This window comes from Spodoptera frugiperda, chromosome 3, assembly GCF_023101765.2.
Source record: "Spodoptera frugiperda isolate SF20-4 chromosome 3, AGI-APGP_CSIRO_Sfru_2.0, whole genome shotgun sequence".
Classification (NCBI taxonomy): domain Eukaryota; kingdom Metazoa; phylum Arthropoda; class Insecta; order Lepidoptera; family Noctuidae; genus Spodoptera; species Spodoptera frugiperda.
In genome coordinates this window covers 630,385-654,893 of record NC_064214.1, presented here as the reverse complement: position 1 = coordinate 654,893, position 24,509 = coordinate 630,385, and the positions used below count along the sequence as shown (strand labels likewise).

The 24,509-nt window shown below is 32.5% G+C and overlaps 1 protein-coding gene across 1 annotated transcript in view; it reads left to right on the top strand.

Moving 5' to 3' along the window:
* Positions 1-24,509, top strand: part of LOC118274017 (gonadotropin-releasing hormone receptor) — a 116,618-nt gene that overhangs the window by 76,302 nt on the left and 15,807 nt on the right. The window contains exons 3-4 of the mRNA XM_050707815.1: positions 8,828-9,532; positions 20,818-21,001. Of these exons, the coding sequence (XP_050563772.1) occupies positions 8,861-9,532; positions 20,818-21,001 (856 nt within the window). The 5' untranslated portion in view covers positions 8,828-8,860. The remainder of the gene's footprint in view (positions 1-8,827; positions 9,533-20,817; positions 21,002-24,509) is intronic.

The window sequence follows — 24,509 nt, the reverse complement described above, 5'->3', positions numbered from 1 at the left end:
TGAATATTTTATACGCATACATTATTTTATTAGGATTATATTTCATCAAATTATTATGAAAGGTTCACATTTGTGGACAGAGATTCAATTAAGGCAATTAAAACAGACATGCTTTTGAAATTTTGTTTTAATTTACATTTTAAGTACATATAAAATAAATTAAGGCCTAACGATCCTGGTGATACAAAGTAGTGCAATTTTACATACTTACGTGATTAGAAAGAAATTCTTTATGAAAATGTATGAAAGTTTTTTTTTGTTTTAAATAATAATTTTGACCATACTATCAGCACAATGACTTAGTGATTCCTGTGTAATTTATTGTTGTCTGCATGGGACATTCATATAAGACGCGGGTGACTGACTGGGGGATTGAGACGTCCGTTATATCGGTGGATGTAGGCGTAATGTTCCACCCGCACCATTCTAGGGTAGGAAGTAGTTATAGTGGCGGGGCCTGCTGCAAACACAGGTGTAAGTCAAGGCCTGATGGATGCGGTGAATTCATAGGGACAACCTGGATCACAGCTACAGGCAAAGCAGGAACCTTGCTGGTTTTAGCCGGTAAGAGTCCAGCACGGCATTCTGTTATCCCCACAGAAAATATCGTACAAGGCAGGAAAACTCTAAGATAAAGGGTCTAATATAAATAATAAAATATGTATGTACATAACATTTTTATTATATCGTTTTATTATATACCAGTTAAGTAGATCCACATGCCACTTAAGTTACATATTAAACCAATATATTATGTAATAAAGAACGATTCACTGTTTCTTTGCAGATTTTTAATAAACGAAATGTATTTTTTATATTATGTTTTATCGCATTAAGCACATGTGTTGCTAATATTTATTTACCGTCGTTTATTATATTTCGTGCACGGTCTAGGCCGCTTTTGATAGTAAAATTATCCTATTAGTTGTGCTAAAAAGGAACGTAAACAGTATACTATATCTACTTCAATAATATACAGTTACTATATCTTCGAACTGAATTTGTAGAAGCAAGTATGAGGGGCAGTAGGATTCATTAAAATTAAAATGTCCTCACCGTGGACCTCAAGTTATTTAGGAATTATGGCACACCCCTCGTTGTGCCGGAGCTGTGGATTGCCTAGGGGCAGGCCTTACCGGGCTCCGACTTGAAAAGCAGGAGCATGAACGGGATGGTTTAGAATCGGTAAGAGTTTGTCGCTCCCTCTCGCCTCGCCCAAGGTGGGAGAAGACAGTGGATAATCTCCCCCGTCAAAAAAACCATTTGTAGTAAACTTTCGTGAAGTACAAGATGTATTCAACTAATGATGATGAAGTCTTCAAACTACACATCATTATGACTTCCAACCTTATCGGCCCTGATGGCTTTCGTGATCTCTGAGGGATGCTGAAGTTTCAAGTTTAAAAACTATTAATTATTCAGTGTAAGATCTTGGTAAAGGAAATTTAGTTAATTTACTAAGTTCTAAGCCAGCCATTAAATCAGCTTTCATTACAGTAACGTTATTAAAGGAAGGCTGATTATAAAAGCCAGATTTTTGGTTCTTTGAAACCTTCTTGATGGAAACATATTATTATATTAATATAGTACCTAAAGTAATCCTGATCGATTCCTTTATTACCTACAATTTAGATGGACATGAACCCCTAAAAACTAACACTATTTCCATTAATCAAATTGATAGATTTTCATCCTTATTCCATCTAGTTTGAGCTGATTTTGATTGATCAAGTCCATCTAGAAGGCTAGATATTCAGACACGTGGCTAGTTTTTATCCCCTTCATATACACAAACTAATAGAATCGGTTTTAGACATCCGATATAACTACCTATATCAATTATATGGCAAATCCATCTTGACTGACAAATATAATCCTATTCATATTTGTAAAGCCCCCTTATTACTGAATCCTCATTCGGTTTCAGGGTTCTTCTTCTTAAAATATGATTATGAATTTAGTACATACTACACACTTTTTGCTAGTGACATGTTTTAGATGATTTTGGTCTATCACTAGATTTTTTACTATATTTATTGTAATGTTATTTAAATATTTCAATGCCAAGCATTAATCAAGGCTTAGATCTAAATTTCAGAGCTAAATTCTTCATGCAGAATTTAATTTTTTTTTTTTTCCGTTATATATAGCTAATTTTAGAGCCCTGTATCACACTCCACACGCAGAATCGAGATACTAAATTCTTCCCCAGCAAATAAACAGAACAGTAAATGAACAAAACCAATTCCCACTTGACCGGTTTTTGATAACAAGCAATCATCTACGGCCAGCCTTCAGACAGGGAAACGGAGAATCAAATAGAAAAGAGCCGTATCTGAAATCTTTACTCAATTTGAGCGCACGTCTCGTTAACTAATTGTGTTTTGAACGCCGTGAACGTTTGCTTTTGACTGATATTCGGAGTGGATGTCTGGGGGATTCCAAAATAGAATGCTTCGATTTTTGTGTCACTTGTTTTTGTATCGATTGGTTCTGTGTTTATCTACACAGCTGAACTGCTTTTTAAAGGACCGGCAACGCAAGTGTGACTCCTCTGGTGTTCTGGTTGTCTATGGGCGGCACTGATAGCTTACCATCAGGTTACTCGTCAGCTCGTTTGCCATCTATTCCATAAAATCCATTAAGCATTATGAGCTTCTAGGTTCGGTTGTCGAGTCAGGTCAACACAATTTTAACCTATGCATAAAAAAGGATTTCATGTATTTATATGCACTTAAATTTTGAGGCCTTGTAACTCGCTTATTTTACAGCTTGCTTCGCTTATTACAAAAGCATTAACTGGGCTGAAGTAAGTGTAATTTATCTCATTCTTTCTCGTAACAGTATATTTTACCTTGTAAGGTTGCGATATGTAATAATAATGGGGAAGAATAACAATTTGATAGATGAAGTAACATTTGGCACCCATTTGTAAGATTATTACACTAAGCTATTATATCTAGTTTGATTGATGTTGTAATATCTTTTTTGGTTCTCGGATCCGTATCTTTTCTGAATAGATATTGTTTTTTTGCTAGTTTGGTGGTCAAACGAAACTTGTTCCTGGATAGGACTGAATAGTACCTATTAGACTTTTGATTTAGGTCTCCATGACTTCAATTGTGATTGATGTATGACAAATGTCACATTTTGTCACTAAAGGCGGTGTTACATACAATGTTTAGGGTGCTCCAGAGATGTGCTATGTAGCTATGCTACGAAGATGACATTACTAAGCTGTGAAACTAATTGACTATTTCCACGGCTAAGCTATCTAGCTGTGCGAAGAAGATGTAGCACAGCTTGAGTATTCAATTTATAGAAGTAGGAAAGCCACGCATAGCACGCATTTTTCCAAATATAGCTTATCTGAGTCCGTTTCCACCCGTGCTAAGTTATGTGTACCAATGAATATGATTGGTAGCTTCTACCAACCAAGCGCAGCCACGCTTTAGTATAGCACATCTCTGGTGAAAAAGCACCCTTACGTGTATAAATATTACTGCAGGGGCCACAGTACCAGACTGTATCATTACTGAGAATTTGGTATTACGAAATTCAGGAAGTCCGATATACTTCGGCGGACTTAGGGAACTACCCACACCCACTCACCAACGAGGCCTTATTGGATCGTATCTACAAACATTTGTACGGAAATTGAATGAACGACACGTACGCGACTCGTGCCATTAGATATTTGAGCCTACACACAACATGTTTGTTTCATTGCTTTAAGCAATATCTTTTTTTAGTAACGAAAATCATCCAATGACTTCTCTCGCCTTGAGCGAGGCGTGGAGAGGTAGTGTTAGTAGACTCTCACTAACTAAAAACCACCCCGTTTGTACTCTTACACTTGAGCCGGAGATCTGGTAAACCTGCTATGTAGTCCGCAGCTCCGGATCAGGCATCATATTTTCATACCTAGGAGAATATTTCCCTTTTTCAGAGATCATGTTAAATCAATACCTATTGGCGGTTTTTAAAGAATATAATATGATTGACCAAATTCTTTTACTAGGTAACTATGTAAGAGCTCTAGATCCTAGTGGGTTGGCTGTAGCTCATTGTAAAATATTGATTTTCACCAAGTCTAAGTAAAATAACAGTGACCCTAACATAGTTCCTCGTTTTACTGGCTTTTGTCCAACTGTGCTGGAGACGTTAGAAAACTGCCAGGAGCAAAAATATTAAGGGTTTTCACAGTACTCTCAGACAATTGAGGTCTAAAGGTTATACGAAATTAACTTCCCGAATTTACATCTCATTATATTTCCATTATTCTTATATCATCGCGCGATAAAATTTGTTTACATAGCTTTGTTATGAGAGAATTTATTTTTATTCACTTTTCATGATTTCTTTAGGGCAGGCTTAGTTTATTAATCCCATTGTAATAGAGGACAACAAAATATATTTTTAGATTTCGGTTTTGTTAACAATTTTTGCCTAAAAAGCTTTTGGAACCAGATACACCTTTGTTACCCGTTATCTAAATATGTACTTTAGCTTACGCTTTTTTAGTTTCAAAATTGCCTGCGGCAGTTAATAAGGAACGTTTTCGTAACCCAATCTACTACATTATATATTGGTGGATAGATTGTGGTATTATTCCCAAAGGCTCCGTTGTGGTGGTTTCGGAGAGCACTTTGTATCGGACATAATGGGTAAATTTAGATATTAACTATACAATAGATGCCAATGTATGATAGGAAGCTGCAATACCATTTAATATTTCACACCATTACAGGCTACATAAGTAGTTAGTATGCTAGTCTGTATGCATATCAATTATGTTCAGCAGAAAAAAACGTATATTCTTAAAACAAATAGATAAAGTTAACTAAAAGTTGCTTCTAAATTAAGTCATTAAATAGTTTTACAAAGCATTTTATTATACCTTAGGTCGTAAATGAAGGGAAAATGTTTACATAACACACAAACTTTTATTAAATAAGCCCATTAAATAAGTACTTACGCACACCCGGCTACAGAAAGTTTAAACAATTTTATCAATAAAGGTACTAATTTCAAGTCGTAAAATAGCCGAATATCACGTGCGTAACCTTTAACAATTTAAACGCCGTGGTGGTCACCGGTGACCGACGTCAGCGCAGGATTTGCCTTCAACAGTTTTCTATTGGCAGTCAAAGACTTAAATAAATTTATAAAACAAACTACAGTGAACTAGCTAGAATCAAGATATAATTATACAATATCTTGACTGTCATATTATTATTATAACCATAGATTCCAAAATGCCATCATTCCAATGGAGTAGTTGAAAGAGTATGAAAATTAAAAAATCTATTTAATCCGTCAGATGGATAAATAAAAAATATTAGACACGTGTTTTTAAATTTTGTCGTATACCTAAGTAAACAATAATAACTTAGATAAAACTAGTACATTTTAGAAGTAGGAGTTTACTCCATCGCCATACTCTATAATATGTAGTAAATAGTGACATCATGCGATATTTCAAATCAATATATCGTAGAAAATATTTAATTTTGTAACAAAATAAATAATATGAATCTTATAGGTTTTTATAATAGCTATCGTAAAACATACTAAATTAACTAAAAATCACGGCTTACTCACGTACATTAATGCGCACGCTGCTCATGATGAAGAGTCCCTCTGTGACTCAAAACTAGCAGAGCTTTCGTCCATTAATGTACGTGAGTGAACCGTTATTTATAGGTAATTCTAATAGGTATTTTAAATTAATTTACCAGACTGACATTAAAACAAAATATAGGAAACTACTTTATTAAATTGCTGCTAATTTAATGCTGGTTTGTCATAATCCACACCCTTAGCAAGCAGGGTGGTAATCGCTGTTTAAAAGGGTCAGAGCGCTAACTTAGGGCTAATCTTAATTTGAAAGCAATTTCAATACAGTTAAATCTCAATAATTATTCAATTTCAAAACTATACAACCCCGTAAATGTTGAAATAGCATTCAGAGTACGGAATATAAAGCCAAACTCAATACAATTTATTTCATTCATTGTCCACGCAATACGGATGCAATGAGCGCTAGTGTTGCAATTCTAGAGTATGAAATTCACAATATCAATGTCAGTCGATCGGAATTGGATTCACGAGTAAGCCCCCGCGTTTATACGAGAACTGTTGTTATTCGGTCTGTTTAAGTCCATATGACATTATTGTGATTTGATATCAAATAACAAAAACAAATGAAGTATGTTGAAATGGCATATGACAAATAGAATCATTAGATTGGTCTGAACATGGGTCTGACAGACGACCTTCCAAAAATTTCGATGAAGTCTAACAACAAACTAGATATGGAGCATATCTGACAATTTGTTATAGCTGGGAATAACGACTGATAATATCACAGCTTGTAAGTATGAGTAAGGCCATCTTGACCGTTATAAAAACATATTTTATTACCTATAAAATGTGATACTCCAGTACATAAAATAACATAGCCATTGAACTTATAAGAATTTTATGTACCTAACTTCCAAAAACCACTAATAGTTGAACAAAATATATTGTATTCCTATCGTAAAATAAAATAAGAACTAGTGAATAAAGCGATTTAAGTAAGTCATAAATAATCCATTCTAAAATAGTTATTCAATACTTAGTAGAAATTTATCATTTCTACTGAAGAACCATAAAACTTTCCATAACCACAACTATGACTGAAGTTTGTCGAACTTTATTAATTCAGAAACAAATAGAACAATGGTAAAACAATGAAAAACAAAGATCAAATTCAAGAAAGAAGAAAGTCAAATAAAATCTTTAGTTAATATGCCAATGAAAAATAACGTCGTATCGAGAAGTACATAACATTCATTATCTAATAAAGCTAGTAAAGAAATTGTTACACTTAATACCTACTAACCTAATCACTTAGGGGTTATAATGCTTCATATCATGTCATAATATAGTGTGATAATATAATATAGTGTGATATCACTTCACCAATCTTCTACAACTACTAAACTAACCAGCCACGATGGTGTGTATGTGGGATCTACAATCTGCCCGACCACAAGATCTGCTCAGTTAACACAGTTGAGACGTTCCAGGTACATACTAATTGCTTTACCATCAATAATCACATACTGCAGTTTCTAGAATTACGTCGCAAAACTCAGCAGTGATAATCATGACTAGGAGCCATATAAAAGCAAAAGGCAATTTGCCTTGTTTAATTGTTTACCATGAAAAAAATCCAATTGAAAGTAACGACACAAATTTGTAAACACAAAAGGTTAAAGGCCCAAGCACCCTTATAATAATTTCATTAGAAGCAATAAACCTGAATGAATTTCGCTCGAGGCATTTTCATAGCATTAATTTTATTCTACGAATTATTGATATACAGGAGCAAACACAAACATGTCAGAATTTGATTCTCGATGTTTTCTTTACAAATATTGTGCACAAATATTTGACGTGTATGAAATGTGCTCTATATTCGTTTCGAGCTGGATAAGGTCAGGAAAGGGTCGCTTTGACCATGAACAAAATTGTATGATGGACCTAGAAAATGTCACTACGATGTTCCAGTAGTGCTCTGAGCTAGTAGATTAAGAGTAGCCAGGTCTAGGCTGAATAGTAATATTTTCGTTTTATGTATCATCAATGTATCTATAATAAAACATGTTTCATATATGTCTGAAAAGAAAACGTTTAGGTTCTTTTACGGTAAGAAGTTATAATATTAAGAATGTGTCAATAAGACATGGTTTAAAATATGAAAATATATTGCCAAAATTGCGATAGCGAAGAAAATGCTGACCATCATTTTGATCCCCATTTCGACCAGCTTTATTCCGATTTTTATAAAACCATCTTAGTATCTAGTAACGAACTTGACATTGGAGACGAAATAAATTGTGTCACTTTAAATTACACGTTGTAGAATAAATGAATAAAACAATTTCAACTAGGCACCCAATTTCGAATGGAAACCGAAATGTATCTCAGTTGAATAAAACAAAAAAATCGTGATTCGAATAACTGAATTATTCAAAAACATCTGTAGTATGGTGTACTATGAATATTCATAGGTTTATATTGTCAAGTTGGACTGAGTCTATAGACGTACCTATGTCTAGTTCCTATGTTCATGAATATGTAACAAAGAGGTAGTTGTCTGAGGCTCTATTAAATTATATTATTCCACGCGTTCCTATTACGACATTACGATTAAGAGTTATGCCAGAAATAAGGAGAAAGCTTTTTGATTATTTACTGGTTTTTAGTTAATATTTTATATTATAATATTGCGTTATATTTCTCGATCTCTTGAGTAGGTCGACAGTGAATAATGCTAACTATTATCAATAATTTCGAAATCGAAAAGACGTATCAGTCTGAAGTTGGAACAAACTGCTTTTGTTAGTTAATGTTGTCACTAAAGCAGTTAGATTACAGAAACTAATTTAGGTCTCCGAATTCAAGCCATGTAAACCTTTCAACCCACAATTCGTGTTGTAATCTTACTATTGTCTAACAACGGTTAAATTTCTATTCAGAACACTATTACAATGGCAATCTATAAGCTAGAACCCAATTTGAGCTGCCTCAAGGCAAGTACACTCACCCTAAGGCAGTCGTGAACTGAAGCATTAAATGCCCACTTCAGCAGCTTCGCAGTAAATAGAGGCTGACGTCTATTTATCATTTACCGCGGCTTTGAACACAAGTAAAGTGGTCACCGTTTTAAATGTTGTTTAAAAATAACTAGATTTGTTCTACATCAAAACGAATAGCAGAGGTTTATTTCTGGTAAAATGTTTAAGTTTTAACGTATTTTTTTTCCTTGTTTCAGGTTAACAAAGAAGTTGAAGACGCATGACGAAACATGGACAGCGCAGGCAACAATACCACATTATATGACGATGATTCGCTATACCCAAGCGAATTGGCCCTTCACAGAGAATTCAGTTCAACTGAGAGTGTTCTCGACAGCTACACACCATGGCCGGCAGAAAAATGCCTGGAAACATTTCTCTTTAACGGCACACAATTTGACGATGTTACCAACCGTCTGTTCATATACAACGGCACGCGAGTCATGTGTCTAGACCATGCACCAGTTTTGACTAAAAGTACTCTTATAAGAGCGAGTGTACTATCAGCTATGGCAATTCTATCATTCTTTGGAAACTTGGCAACAATTATAAGTATACAAAGAGGAAAAAGGGGTCGAGGAAGAGCGAGACCGTCGTGGACAGCGATTTATAGTTTGATATTTCAATTGAGTATAGCTGATTTGTTGGTGACTGTCTTTTGTATTGCTGGAGAAGCAGCGTGGTCGTTTACGGTGCAGTGGTACGCTGGGAACATTGCTTGCAAATTGTTCAAGTTTCTGCAAATGTTTGCTTTGTATCTGAGTACTTTTATTCTCGTGCTTATTGGAGTGGACAGATGGCTCGCTGTGAAGTATCCGATGCGAAGTATGGCGACTGCAACAAGGAGTGGAAGACTTGTAATTATCGCGTGGGTGCTGAGTCTTGTGCTAAGCGTGCCACAGGTCAGTGATCACTTATATCTTTTACAAAGTCCATTTGATTTTGTTTTGTATAAAGTAAGATTCTATGCTAAATGTCGAGCCAAAGACTTACCATTACCAACCCACACTTTTGCAAGGTAATTAAAAGTTGTACTTACACATAATTATTATGATGCGACAAATACAAACCGAGGTAGATTAAAAATACATGATATATGAGACAAACTTAATATTTATATTGTGACATAAATTCTTTAGACATATTTATGGGTACAGGTTGTCAATTACTGTGTATTGTATACAAAAATATATTTCAAAATTCGGGTCAGTTGGTCAAAATAAAGTGATTTATTGAATACAGTGTGGCGAGGTTGAATCACGATTGTGGTCATTTTATTAAAAGCTGCTACTGCATAACAATTTCTCATACGTTATTGTGATTTGTATGGACGATAATATTGTGTCCGTAATGTCAACAGTGTGACAAAGGCGACTGTTGTGCATGAAGTTTTCGTTTCCATTTTGGGTTGACCCAAATATTGCTGGGTGTATTTTTAAAATGCTTGAGGGTAAGACCTGTGTCTGATATTTGACAATAAGTTCGACAGTTTGACATGAAATATTTCAACTTAATTTATTAGAATATATATATGCATTATATGCCTGCTTGTTTATAATATTTATTTATTTATAATTTATCAAAATATTACTAGAGTGAAATAGAAAAAAAAATATGTCACATTTCGAAAACAGTCATCTGTACTGGGTTTTGTCAGCTGGAGATCTGGTGGTACTTTAAATTTAAAAGGACACTTCTTTCCTTTGGTAACAGGCCACATTTATAGTATGCAACTAAATTAAAAATACTAATAAATACTCGTAATCTTACAAATATTATAATTCCGAATGTTTGTGAGTTTATGTTTATGTGTTTGTGACTTTATTTGTCATTCATTCACAGTCAAAATCCTGATCTCTTCTTTGTGTTGTATGATACAACACTTTATATCCCACGGGACCGCGGTCGGATCCGTTGGCAGAAGCTAGTATCTAATATTAAACGCAGCAGTTATCAAGTCAGCTGAACATGTTTACTATAAATTCCTCGACTTCCTCTACTATAAATTGATTTACTCAAGCATGATTAATTTCCTCGAAGCGTACTCTATAAACCTGTAGCTTTTCTTTTAAAACAATAAAGTCTATAAATAAAAAAACGTAAACACGATCCCACACAATACGAACCGTTTATTCACTTGCGTACAGCGAAGGACACGAAATTGACATTGAAAACATCTGTTCTGTGGAATTTTATTTTTCTGTGGACATAAATTTTTATTGTTTATCATGGCTGTTAACACGCTTTTGAAAACTTACTATATTGAAAATGAATTAATAATTCATTGTAAGTGAAAATAAATAGTTTAGATAAGAGACGTGTAATAATATAACTGATCTATGTATGATTGCCATTTACTAACTCTAGAATTCTAGTAGGTTAGATCGAAGTGAATTTTAAATACAAATTTTTAACTTAGGTACCTCTGTTAGTAACCTGTGTTAAAATTTTGTTTACTTGTACCTACTAGTAAACAATTAAATTATTATTAAATATTTATAATTTTACGTCACTAAAAATAAAATGCAATAGTAAAATAAAGATTCAATTCATAGACTTCATAATCAAAATGTTGAATTATTGATTATCTATATTCCGGTTATCTATACATATAATAAAATCGTAGAAAAGTGCTGTCTGTACATTGAAAATAAAAATAAAAAAAATAGCAGGGGTTATTGTTATGTCGATGTCGAACCCAAAAATGTAATTAACTTTTTTTTTTGTCTGTTTGTCTGTTTGTCTGTTTATCTGTTTGTCTGTTTGTCTGTTTGTCTTTGCGCGCTAATCTCAGAAACGGCTGATTCGAGTTGGATGCGGTTTTCACGAATATATTGTGGTATGCTTTAATTTACATTTAGTGTTTGTTTCATGTCAATCGGTTCATAAATAAAAAAGTTATGTCAAATTAAAGAATCACGTCGAACACTATTCTATGCTTATACCATTAATCTCCGCCACTATTTGACGGATTTGGTTGAAATTTGGTACAGATATAGTTTAGAACCTTAGAAAGGACATTATTTCAAAAATCAAAAAATAAAAATAGAAATAGATCGCGCTATGGTTTCGTTACATTCATTTGGTTGGGTATCGGCCGAGCGCTTCGGTACTATCGTAGAAAAAGTGTATTATCAGTCGTATGATTATTTGTCTGTAGTGGTCCTGCTGTTTCGTATATATTCTAAATAAATTTGTTTCGTTGTATTTGTCAATTAATAAGTTTATTTGTTGGGTTTTTCTGGTTTTCTGGTTAAATTATTTAACGTAGATTTAGTTTGATATCGATTATTAGTAGTTACTGTAGTTAGTTTTTTAATAAAATTGTAAGTCTAATTTATTAATTAATTAGATAGATTAGATTTAAGTCGTTTCTTTTAAATTATTTAGTTTAAGCTTGGTTATTATAGCATAGAGGATTTTTGAAGAGTTCCCTGGAATATCTTCTACGTCTCATTTTTGAAGAGATTCCGCGAGATTGGGAACTATGTGGTTAAAACCAAAAATTTGCCGGAAGTCACTTTTCCACGCGAACGAAGTCGCGGGCAAAAGCTAGTTATTCATATATTTATACAAAACAACAATGTTTATATTTAAAACAATTCTAAACGTTTAGTTTGTTACTAAATATTATAAATAACTAAATAGTTATGTGCGAGGTACGCAGAAAATATTTCAATTTTGTAACAGTTAATTCAAATTCAATGTAAACCGCAAACCGCCGTAATGTACAAAATGAAATGTTAATCCTTTCCCTGAACTGAACTATTATTCAGGTATTTTACTCATTATTTGAACGCACTTAATAGTTGGGTAACCACGTAAGTATATGGTGCTTCCTAATAATAGAATCAGGTTTATATATCAGCTCCAGAATGTGTCGTGTGTAACAACAATATTGTCCACAGGATATGTCATGTGTAACAATATTTTTGTTTTTTTTTCAGGAGTAGAAATAGTTTATTTACACTGAATGTAGGTATTATAAAAGGTCTTTTAAAAATATTTCGTTCCTGTTACATTTTACCTGCTGGCATGCAAACCATTTTATAGTTAAACAAATATTACAATGAATTATGGAAATAATCTTTTTATAACTAATCTATGAAACTGTAATAAATCAAAAAAGTAATAATAGGTATAAATTATACGCCTTTACGTGGAAATTGAAAACGAAACTGGCTGTTGGCTAGTTTGGTATTTTTTATTTTTACAAAACTTACAGCAAATCTCTCTATATATTTTTATCTAATATAAGAATTCTTTGAAGAAAATAGACATAGACAGTCTATATTTCCATTCAGTTGGAACACATATATTATACATACACATTATAACAGTTATAATAAATTTCTTCATATTATATGAGCTTATACACTAAATTTTAGTAGTCATTCTAACTACTACCTGATCGGAGTCTTAAAAAGCCTTATACCATACACAGTACACGATCAAGGAGGCAGTTAAGGGAACAGCAATAAAGTGCCTACTCACGCGTAACTACAACCACAGGAGCAACAAAGCGTGCAAGGAAATAAGCACACATTTTATACTTTCCCTACTTTACTTTCAATAAAACAACACAAACGATCCCATTTTGACTTGACATGAAGTCACTGGCATATATAAATTCGACCATAACACATTTTATTTCGCTCACAATAAAAAAAGGAATAAAACTCGAGTCTTGTTCAATAAAAACAAAATCTTAGATGCTTTCCTCTCTCTGTCTCGATTGCAATCAATATTGTACTCTTGTAAAGTCCGACACAATTCTCAGGATTGATCGTTTGCTTGACATAAATCGAAAAGAAATCTCAAAACAATGCGGTCCTTTTTTCTCTGTTGGTTTTCTTAGAAGTTAAAGGGGAATATTAAGAAAGGTTTTTCATTTGTATTATAAGTGTCGGGGCTATAAAAAAACACTGATTACTTCAAACTCTTAAGTTGTGCCTTAGTTTCTAATTTATAAAAGAAACGATTATACAGTTTTGACAATTCTACAACTTACCACGACAAAATCACAAAAAAAAAAAACAGAAAAAATTTAATACACTTAAGTTGTTGATTATGTAATACTAAAAAAGATTCAACAATCAACGATATTGCCACGATAAATCTAAAAGTATAAAGCAGACTTCTAGGATCGTATCTCACAAGAACATTTAGCTGACAAACTTTTAGAATTTCTAGCGCTTTACTTGAAGTAATTGGCGAGACTGTGCCATCTTCTACACATTCTGCTCACAGAATATTGTTAGGTAATATTACTCTTTGAGACATGCAGGGAAATTGTCTTCCTTGCGTCCTTTATGTTAGGAGTTATTATGCACATAATATATGATGTAGCTACCGGTTATTTATAGGTTGTCTATTTTTATAATAATTGCGTTATTTTTATAAAGATTGAAAACGTATCTTTTCTTAAAAAAATAAAAATATCAATAGTTTTAGGTACGTTTTAAAGTTAAGACTGGGCACGTTAGTTTCGTTTTCCAAGCCACCTACCAAGCATGCGGATTCCAGCAAATCTTCCAAAGAATTAAAAGCTTTGCTTTGAAGTGATAGTGGTGACGGCTAATACCTACGTCAATAAGTTATCGGACGTATGTACCTGGGGGCTTACTCTTAAATTCAGTTACAATCAATCGACATCGATACTGTGAAATTTCGTACTCTTAAGTTGCTATACTATTGCCTATTGCATCTGTATTGTGTGAATATTGAATTAACTAAATAAATGTTATTGAGTTTGGCTTTATATGCCTATTCTAAATGCTATTTTAACTGCTACAATTGGGGTTATTTAGTTTTGAAATGTAATAAATTTAATAATATTCTATTGGATTGAAATGGCATTAACATTGAGATTGGTTTTAAGAGTACCTAAGCGCCCTGAATAAAATTTCAATGCAAGTAGGTATGACACGTACAAAATAGTTTGACGGTAAATCTTAGTTATTCCAACAATGTGTTGCCGATTCCGTTACGTGCCTATAAAATCGTGAACAGTTTACATAAATATAGTAGTTATAGGTATTGGGGAAATGTTTACAGACTGTATTTAGTGAGGTGTTATCTTGTATATAGTTCTTGATTTATAGGTAAACAGTTTGTCTAGTTTACAATCACGTGCGATGACTGTTCTAGCATGTCTGTGGTTTAATTCCCAGTGTAATATGTATACTAGGATTTAATCAAAGTCGTAGTAGGATAGAGTATTGATTTAGTTGAAACAATATTGACTGTCTTTGCAAAATTTGGATATACTGTTGGTGGTTGGGTAACCGACTGTCGTGCAACGTGTAGCTAGGTCGATTTTCGTAGAAGCAACTCACAAACAAAATTATTGTTTTGAGTTTGGGTGTGATTGTATGTGATATTTCAATTGTGTTTCCAAACATACATGTTTGGAATCACAATTGAAATACTGGAGAAAATCCTAGTGCGCCGGCAACGTTTAAAAAAAATGTGTCCGATTTCACCAATAATCAAAAAGGTATAAATTCTGTACAAAGATAATTCTCAATTGCAGTTTATTTTTAAGACAATGAGCAAAAAATGAACTGCTAAGGAACAAAACCACATGTTGTCAAATATTGATAAAAACACTCAATTTCCAAACACTAAAAATCGTGTCCAATTGCTTTTATCTACAAAATTCCAATCAATCACAAAAATACACATGATTTTTTGCATCAACATAGTTTATGATCGAGGAAGTATAACATGAATCGCTATGGGTACTTGATGTTCCGAGAAATGACCGTTTTTGTGGGATGAAGAAAATAGCCTTAGGGGGAATGTTGTACGTATAAGCCTACTCGTAGATGTATCAAAATATATCCCTTTCTGTTTTTACAAAGGGATTATTATTTGCAACTTCCTCCCAACGAAAATAAGTAGCCTTAATAATCATGTGTTTTATAATGATATACTTTGTGATTTTAATATCTTACAAGCAACCAAAACATGTTTAGAACTCATTAGCCGACATGTACGGATGTCTACATAAACGAATGTATAGAATATTTGAAATTAAAATTGGCTCTTCATGTTGTTTGATGAAAAGCAAAGACACAAATGCTTTTTTATAGGAATTTCTTCATTTCATGCAAACACTGATGTCTGTTCTGTCCTCCAACTATTTGCTAGTACCACTAAGTGATAAGTGACAATCATTATTGTCTCAAGACTTCTTATAAATCTTCACATTGTTCTAATTCTTACGACAACAGCCGCTATAAATAATGTAAAGTTTGTGCCTCAAGAAAAAGGTTCTAATCAAGAATGATACATTTTCCCCGGAGTGTTACAAAGAAAAGACGGCAGTTGCTAAATGTACAGGCAATCTATCGCATTTTGTTAGGAGGCCTAGTATTTATAGCCTATTCAGGAGGACTTTCCAACAGTTAATAAATTGGTTTGGTACGATAAAAGTGTTCTATTATACATAGGCTATCAATTCTTTCTGTCACTGAAAAACGAAAAACTTGTTATATAATACATATATTACATTGAAAGTAAGAATCTAGTTTGAGAAAGGCAGTCACAACTACAACCATTAACTAAAAATAGGTGAAGATAGGGGAAAAGGTCAGGTGAAAGAGGATTCAAAAATAGATACGAAATGACATAATATAGACATTGAACTTTTCCGAAAAGTAACACTTTCAATATATTTACGAAAAATTCCATTGAATTGAACAAACACTTTACCTCTGTTATCTTACACCCAAACAAATGTTATGACATACCTAAAATATTCTCGAGAACGTAAAACATTTCTCTATACGAAAGGTAAACAACGGCACCCTTACCCATATTTTTGGAAGTAATAATATATTATTCTAAGAATTTAGTTATTCGCTATACTTAAATATTTACATATTACATTACCTTACATAACCTTTAAGTTATGTTCAAAACATTAGAGATACCCAGCAATCGGTAGTGTTTCCCGAAATATTTATAAAGAACTAACTAGCTCCCAGCGCGAAAGCGCGTTTAGTGGGTGGTAACCCGCTCTACTCAGCTACCAAAGGTCATAGCGTGATGATTTTTAGTCTATAGCTTACCTCTATTAATGGATAATTCAACACAAAAAAAAACATACAGTACTAGTAGTTTCAGAGATACCATAAAATAAAAAGTATTAGAAATTAGATTTGTTTACTTGTAGTGTTGTAAGTTTAATTCCATTAGTATGCTTAATAATAATAAGCACTTTAATTAGAAACCTGAAAAAAAAATTCAAGGTAAAAAAACTTTTATTAATGTTTGTCTTGATTTTCCCTAAAATATTACTATAGAAATGTTTCCCATTTAATAAAAACCTTTATTATATTATAAAATAAATAATTTAGTTAGTCTTATTTAATAATGAAATAAAACTGCATGTTAACAAATATTCGTAGTGAAATGCGCAAAAAAAAATATCAGCCTCGTAGGTTTGTTCCTTTTAAGGATGGTATGCGAAGCGCGTTAATCTGCGGACGCCAGCTACATTTGTTTTTGTCGACAGAAGTATTCTAGGAACTGCTTCATGTGGCTTTTTATTTATGGTATTCGTTTTTCGTAACATAAGGTATTTTTGTTTGTAGACAAGTAAATTGTATACTTAGTATATTACTTTGATATAGTATATTACTATAATGAATTCTTGTTCGTTAGTCTCACTAAAACTCGAAAATCGGTGGACCGATTCAGCTAAGTTTGGTCTTGAATTATTTCTGGATGTCTAGGAAAGATAAGAAAAGAAAATGTTTGAGGCGGTACGAAGTTTGCCGGGTTCAGTTAGTAAAATATAAATATTCATGTCTAATTTTAGGATATATTTTTTTAAAGCTAAATCAAACTCTCAGTAGCTTACATTACGCTATGCCCATTAAGGTCTTTTTGTGTTCTTGATAGAACAAAGTTTTAAAACTCGTAAGTGTAGAAATGTCCATGAATCAAGTATAAAGAGGTGATGACATAATGTGATTGTGCACTGTGACACTAACAAATGGTCCTGCTCAATGACATAATAAGTACCAAAAGTGTAAGTAGGTTACAAATGCTCAAAAATTGGCACATTAAAATATGGACAATTGGCAATCGTTTTTGTAGTATAAGACTGCTAGATGGAAAATAGAGAGGGGCGTGGTTAGTAACGTCACGCGCTCTCTGTAAAGCGACAGGCATAAAGGGAAATCCTCTTTGTATTTGCTTCATGGAAATGGCACTGAACAGAATTTGGAAGGAAAAGAAAAAGTAGAAATATGACTAAACATAAATCGAAAGGTGTAAATAGTTAAACAAAAAAACTAACTGCAACTAAGTTATGTGAGGGGAAATGGCCTTTGTAGTATTCAGTAGTTGCCATTAAATTTCCAACGGTGCAGCTCAAAACTTTAACTATTGTTGGTATCGTTAGTAATATTCACGTACAGCGTGGTGGCTGGGAGGGATTCTGAAATATCAAATCAACATGCGGTAACATGTCAAGTATGTAAAGCTTTTATGTACAAAATGGCAATAAATTGTTTAATACATATTCTAAATTATAGTTTTTGGTAAGACGTCCAATTAAGTAAATATTTTCGATGCTTAACTTTTATCCATTTATTTTTATTAGATTACTTTTTTAATCTTATAATTGAATTATTTATAACATATAACGTAAACAATAGAACTCAAAATCTAAATAAATCAAATAGAAGAAAACTAAAAAATGACTTTACTATTATAAAACACCAAAGAGTTACATAACATCAATATAATATTTATCAGTAACCCTACATCATGATCCTAAGAATGATTTCATGACTGACATATTACTACAAAAATTTATTTAGTATTTAGTGACAATCATAATAAATAAAAGAACATTCACAAAACAAATAGTTACAGTTGTCTGTTAGATTCTATCGTATCTTAAACTCAATATTAGCTTAAAAGTAAATTTCCGGCGCTGATTCTTTGTTGAAATTATTTATATAGATTGTTATAATAATTATTATATCATGTAATAATTATAGCATAGCTACACATTCAGTATTTGGGAAATAATAAAAGGGACGTTAGTCAAATAGGTGCGCCAGTGACTAACAAGATCGACAAAATACATAATTATCGTGAGTTCGGTATTTGGTTTTTAAAAATAATGATTTTTAAAATTATAAGTACAATGTTTTTGTATAAATAATTATAGAAAATAGTATGCATTTTTATTTTATTAAAAACAATTTTAACTAACGAAAATACAGAACAAAACGAACCCAGGAACAAATACATGACTTCAATTTCTGACCAGCATCGTATCACAACAAGCTTTGTGCATATTTCCTGGAACTTGCTTCGAGATAGAGCCTTTTGTTTTACCGTTAAATGGAAATCTTAATTCAATGAAAAACGAGGATGCTCTACAGTGGTTGGAGTTGATTCCATGAATCAGCAATTTGATATCGAATAATGTGTTTGAGCATTCAGAATTTTTTTTAGAAAACTTATACTTTAAATGCACTTTTTTATAAAATTATCATATTGCACTCATATATTTTGAGAACTGTATGGAAGTTGATGAAATATTCAGCAACTATAAATATATATTCTTGAATTTCCGATAATACTTTATTAATACAAAATTTCTGAACCCATTCAAGGAATTTTAAGAATATTATTTTCACACTAGCTTTTGCCCGCGACTTCGTTCGCGTGGAATAGTGACTTCCGGCAAATTTTTGGTTTTAACCACATAGTTCCCGATCTCGCGGGATCTCTTCAAAAATGAGATGTGGAAGATATTCCAGGGAACTCTTCAAAAATCAACATAATGAGCTCTGCGTTTGAATTTAATAGATGTATACTCACTTAGGGCATTGAAAAAATAGTTTAAAAACGGACTTAAACTAACTTAAAACTAAAGAAAGCTACGAATTACGAATTTATAACAATTAAAAAAGAAACTATATTACAACCTATCCTCTATGCTATAATAACCAAGCTTAAACTAAATAATTTAAAAGAAACGACTTAAATCTAATCTAATTAATTTATAAATTAGACTTACAATTTTATTAAAAAAACTAACTACAGTAACTACTAATAATCGATATCAAACTAAACCTACGTTAAATAGTTTAACCAAAAAACCAGGAAAACCCAACAAATAAACTTATTAATTGACAAATACAACGAAACCAATTTAGAATATACGAAACAGCAGGACCACTACAGACAAATAATCATACGACTGATAATACACTTTTTCTACGATAACCGAAGCGCTCGGCCGATACCCAACCAAATGAATGTAACGAAACCATAGCGCGATCTATTTCGATCCCAACGCCATCTATCGAGGATAAAGACAACTTGGATTATTTATTTATACTCCGTTCGGGCATTTTCTTTGTACTAAAAGTTTAATTATATTAATATTATTTTTTTCATACCTTTTTACTATTTATTTACTTTTTTTCGATGAATTAAAACAATAACATGAACCGAAGTCGTGTAACGATCGACATAGAATTATCTATACTCCGTTAGAGCATTTTCTTTGTACTAAATATTTTATTATATTGATATTATTTTTTTCATACCTTTTTACTATTTATTTACTTTTTTTCGATGAATTAAAACAATAACATGAACCGAAGTCGTGTAACGATCGACATAGAATTATTTATAAATAATTTATTTCTTATTTTTATTTTTTGATTTTTGAAATAAAAATATATCTATGTCCTTTCTAAGGTTCTAAACTATATCTGTACCAAATTTCAACCAAATCCGTCAAATAGTTGCGGAGATTAATGGTATAAGCATAGAATGTTCGACGTGATTCTTTTTTTTATTTATGAACCGATTGACATGAAACAAACACTAAATGTAAATTTAAGCATCCCACAATATATTCGTGAAAACCGCATCCAACTCGGATCAGCCGTTTCTGAGATTAGCGCGCACAGACGAACAGACAAACAGACAAACAGACAAACAGACAAACCGACAAACAGACAAAAAAAAAGTTAATTACATTTTTGGGTTCGACATCGACATAACAATAACCCCTGCTATTTTTTTTATTTTTATTTTCAATGTACAGACAGCACTTTTCTACGATTTTATTATATGTATAGATAATATCTTTATGTTGATTTTTCTGAACAAAATCACAATGACATTTTATTTGTTACAGGCAGTGGTATTCAGAGTGGCTCAAGGGCCATTCATTGAAGAGTTTCATCAGTGCGTCACCCATGGATTCTACACAGAGCGGTGGCAGGAGCAAGCGTATACTACGCTGTCTTTAATCTTCATGTTCATATTACCTCTAGTCATACTTGTATCAACGTATGTGTCTACAGTTAGAACTATTGCAAGTAAGTATTCATTTTTATTACAAGTTTTTTTGTTTGTTTTACTAGTAAAACTGATTTTACTTTGTAGTTTATCCTTACTACAAGTCATTGGATTTGAATAAATAAGCCAGAATATATCTACTGCTGAACATAGGCCTACCTCTATGACTTTCAATTTAGCCGCTTGGTAGCACTCTGTATCCTGGGCTTCCTACGACCTTTACGCTTATAACGCAGCTATAACATGAGTATTATTTACTTTTCACTAGTTCTCCGTATAAGTTTTGGATTAAAAGACAGCAATATTATAGATGACACATTATAATCTTAATTATCATCCTCTTAAATTAATATTCCCAGGGAGAATGCAAGATGGTGATCGCGATTACGCAAATATCAGGCAAAATAAAGTCTAGTCTTCAGGCAAAGCTACACATAGCAGATAAGGTCTAGTTTTCAAATTGATCACGTGAATCTCTAACGTTCAAGCCAACTAAAACAAACCAACTTTGCTGCCATTTACTCACATAGGCAGTGAAATTACAATATCAGCGCTCCTAGACTTAATATTAAGTTGTCGAATAATTGTGTATCTTGTACTACGTGTTTGAGTAATATGATATTTGTACAATAACAATATCTGAGTTAAACACCAGGCTTATTTACAAATACAACATGTAATGTCTTTGCCACGTGATGTAGGGACAAAATAATATTTCTTTGGACTAAAAATGTAATCACGTCTATCGTAGCGTGAGTGGAGTGTGCCCAAACACACGGGCCGACGGCAGGCAGCGTTCTCTATAGAAATAATATGTATGTGTTGGCACGTGTATTGTGTATCTCCATGTTTGTTGATATGAACAGTGATACACAGCTAATTTATAGCTCAAATCTGGCGTTTTTAAATTTTGCACGCCCTTTATGATAATTTAAATACCGTTTACTGCAAACTGTACTTTAATATCTACATTTTATAGTTAATTTTTGGGGTAATTATTTTTGTGGTCATTAGCCCTAAATAGCAGTGACAGTGCATATTTTTGTAATATATTAAAATACTAAAATATTAAGTGAAGATAATATTTTTGTATAATACGTCTAGCAAAAACTAAGTGGTTAACAACCTCGTATGTTTTAGTGTTTAGCGTGATTGCTATATCCAAACAACTTTAATTTATTAAGTTGATAATTTTACGCAAATTCCCTACTCTTTTAGTACTGACTCGATTGTGTTACATACATTTAAAAGAAAACTTATTTTTATTTTATTTTTTCTATCATATTTGTCACCATCGTACCTACAAATATAAAACCGTCAACAAGTAAATAAACAACTTCTGTTTTGTTCAAACAGCTGTGTACAAAAGTTGTATTGTCTGTTGGTTTCAAAGAAAATGGTATAGCTTGAGAACTGTAACAGATGGCCTTCGTTTCATGCTACAAACAAACAAAGTCATTGAACTTTATGTAAGTTTCAACTCGTAAATATCAATTGCCTTCTTGAAATTATTTGTCAAAAACACTATTATTCTTGTTTTGAGGATCGTAATAATTGAAAAAGTATTACCTAAAACGTTTTCCGATCAGTTTGAACCAGAAAATAGTAGTTTCAAAAAATGTTTTCCTTAACTAGCTTGTAGTTTAAAATATATCAAACCCCTTTTATGCAAAAGAGGTTCCAATTTTTAGCTTTCACTGTCATAATTTTTCAGTGTACGTTCTGTATCTCTGTGTGTATCGGAGTTACACGTAATTCGACTTGGATATTTTTTTTACTATATCAAAATCGATTAGTCAAATTTGTATGCATATGTGTGGTGCATGAAGCAAATACAAATAGGAGATATCATAACTGGATTTCCCTTTATTAAAACGCGTGACACTTTCCGAGGAGCGCTGGACGTTACAAACCACGCCTCTATTTTCAACCTACCTTTCAATGTTGCCAATTGTCTACATTTTAATGTGCCACTTTCTGAGCACTTATAACATGGCTACAAGTTTTTCTTCATCATTAGGCAGGGCCGATTTTTTGTGTCATAGTGCACAATCACATTATGGTATTTTCTCGTTGTACTTGCTTCATAGTTTTGCAAACTATTACATACTGATAAGTTTAATTATTTATTAAATTGTATCTACCTAATCTTCTCTACTACTAATACGTACTATTAATACGTATAAATATACGTATTCTATATGCTGTGCTAAAATATATTAACAGTCGACACAGACATATTTAATTATCAAGACCAATATTAGTATTCGATGTTTACTTCTCTAAAATAGCGATAATTACCGTTTCCATTAGGAATAGGTACTTATACAAATAATAGTATGCCTTAGAGAATATTATTCAGACTGAGGCTTAAATAGCAAATAGTTATGAATTAAGACTGAAATAATATCACTATTGAATAAACGGTCTTGTCTAGATTTGACTGAATAGTCTGTCTAGCTTTAAAATTAGGCACTAAATATAGGTACAGTACGTATTTTTAATATCTCATTTCTTAAGAGCAGTTTCAATCATTTTCTATGAACTGAATAACTTTTGTTTCGAACTTTTTAAATTATTTTACGAGTTCCACGTACAATTTGTAATAGTATATAGCTTGATTCTGTATTTTGAGATTTTATTGAGAATTCGGAATTCGAGGAATCTATTATAATACAATCCGATTACGCCATACAAAGGAGAGTAAATTAAAATTGTGACCTCTTACTTAGAAATCTAACCCCAAAACTTACCCGAAACGGAGTACCTAGCTGGTTACCGGAGCTTTGTCCCGGACAGCAGGAGTAGAAACGGGGTGGTTTTAAGTCAGTAAGAATCTGGCACCACTTCTAGAATGAGGATGATTTTACCCCCTTAAAAAACCCCAAAACCTCTATACTAACCCCTTAAGATGTTACTGAAACCCAAAATGTCGTTAAGTGTCACCTAACTTACCTTAAAAATATTAAGAGAGGTAAGTGAAAATGGCTGAGTGAAAGTTTTTTTTTATATTTGACGGGTTTTAGCCACTCTATCGCCTGGTGGTAAGCGATAAGTTCAATTAAATCCAAAAAATAATGTAATAAATTGCTTCGCTAATTTTAATCAAAACTTTTGCCACTCAATTTCCGACTTCCCCCTTTCAAATACACCATTACTTGTTGAAGGTCCCTCGATTGAAATATTGATAACATTAAAAATTCAACCTCAAATATAATTTGACTTTAAAACAATTATGAAGTGCTGTAACCGAATTTTGTAACGAACTTCCTGCGGTGAAAGTGTTCCGCTATATTGTTAAGAAATTCTTAGAAGCACTTGTATAATAGCGTCAAGGTTGATATTTAAATAATTATAGATTGGGAATGGAAAAAAATATAAATAACGGAATGTACCACTGGTTATAAATCCCATAGATATTAAATCTGGTGATTTAAATGAACATTTCTTACCTCTAACCACTAAACCAACGAAACAAAATAAATAATATAATTAGTGTCATTATTCTCTCGGTTTAATAAACTCCGC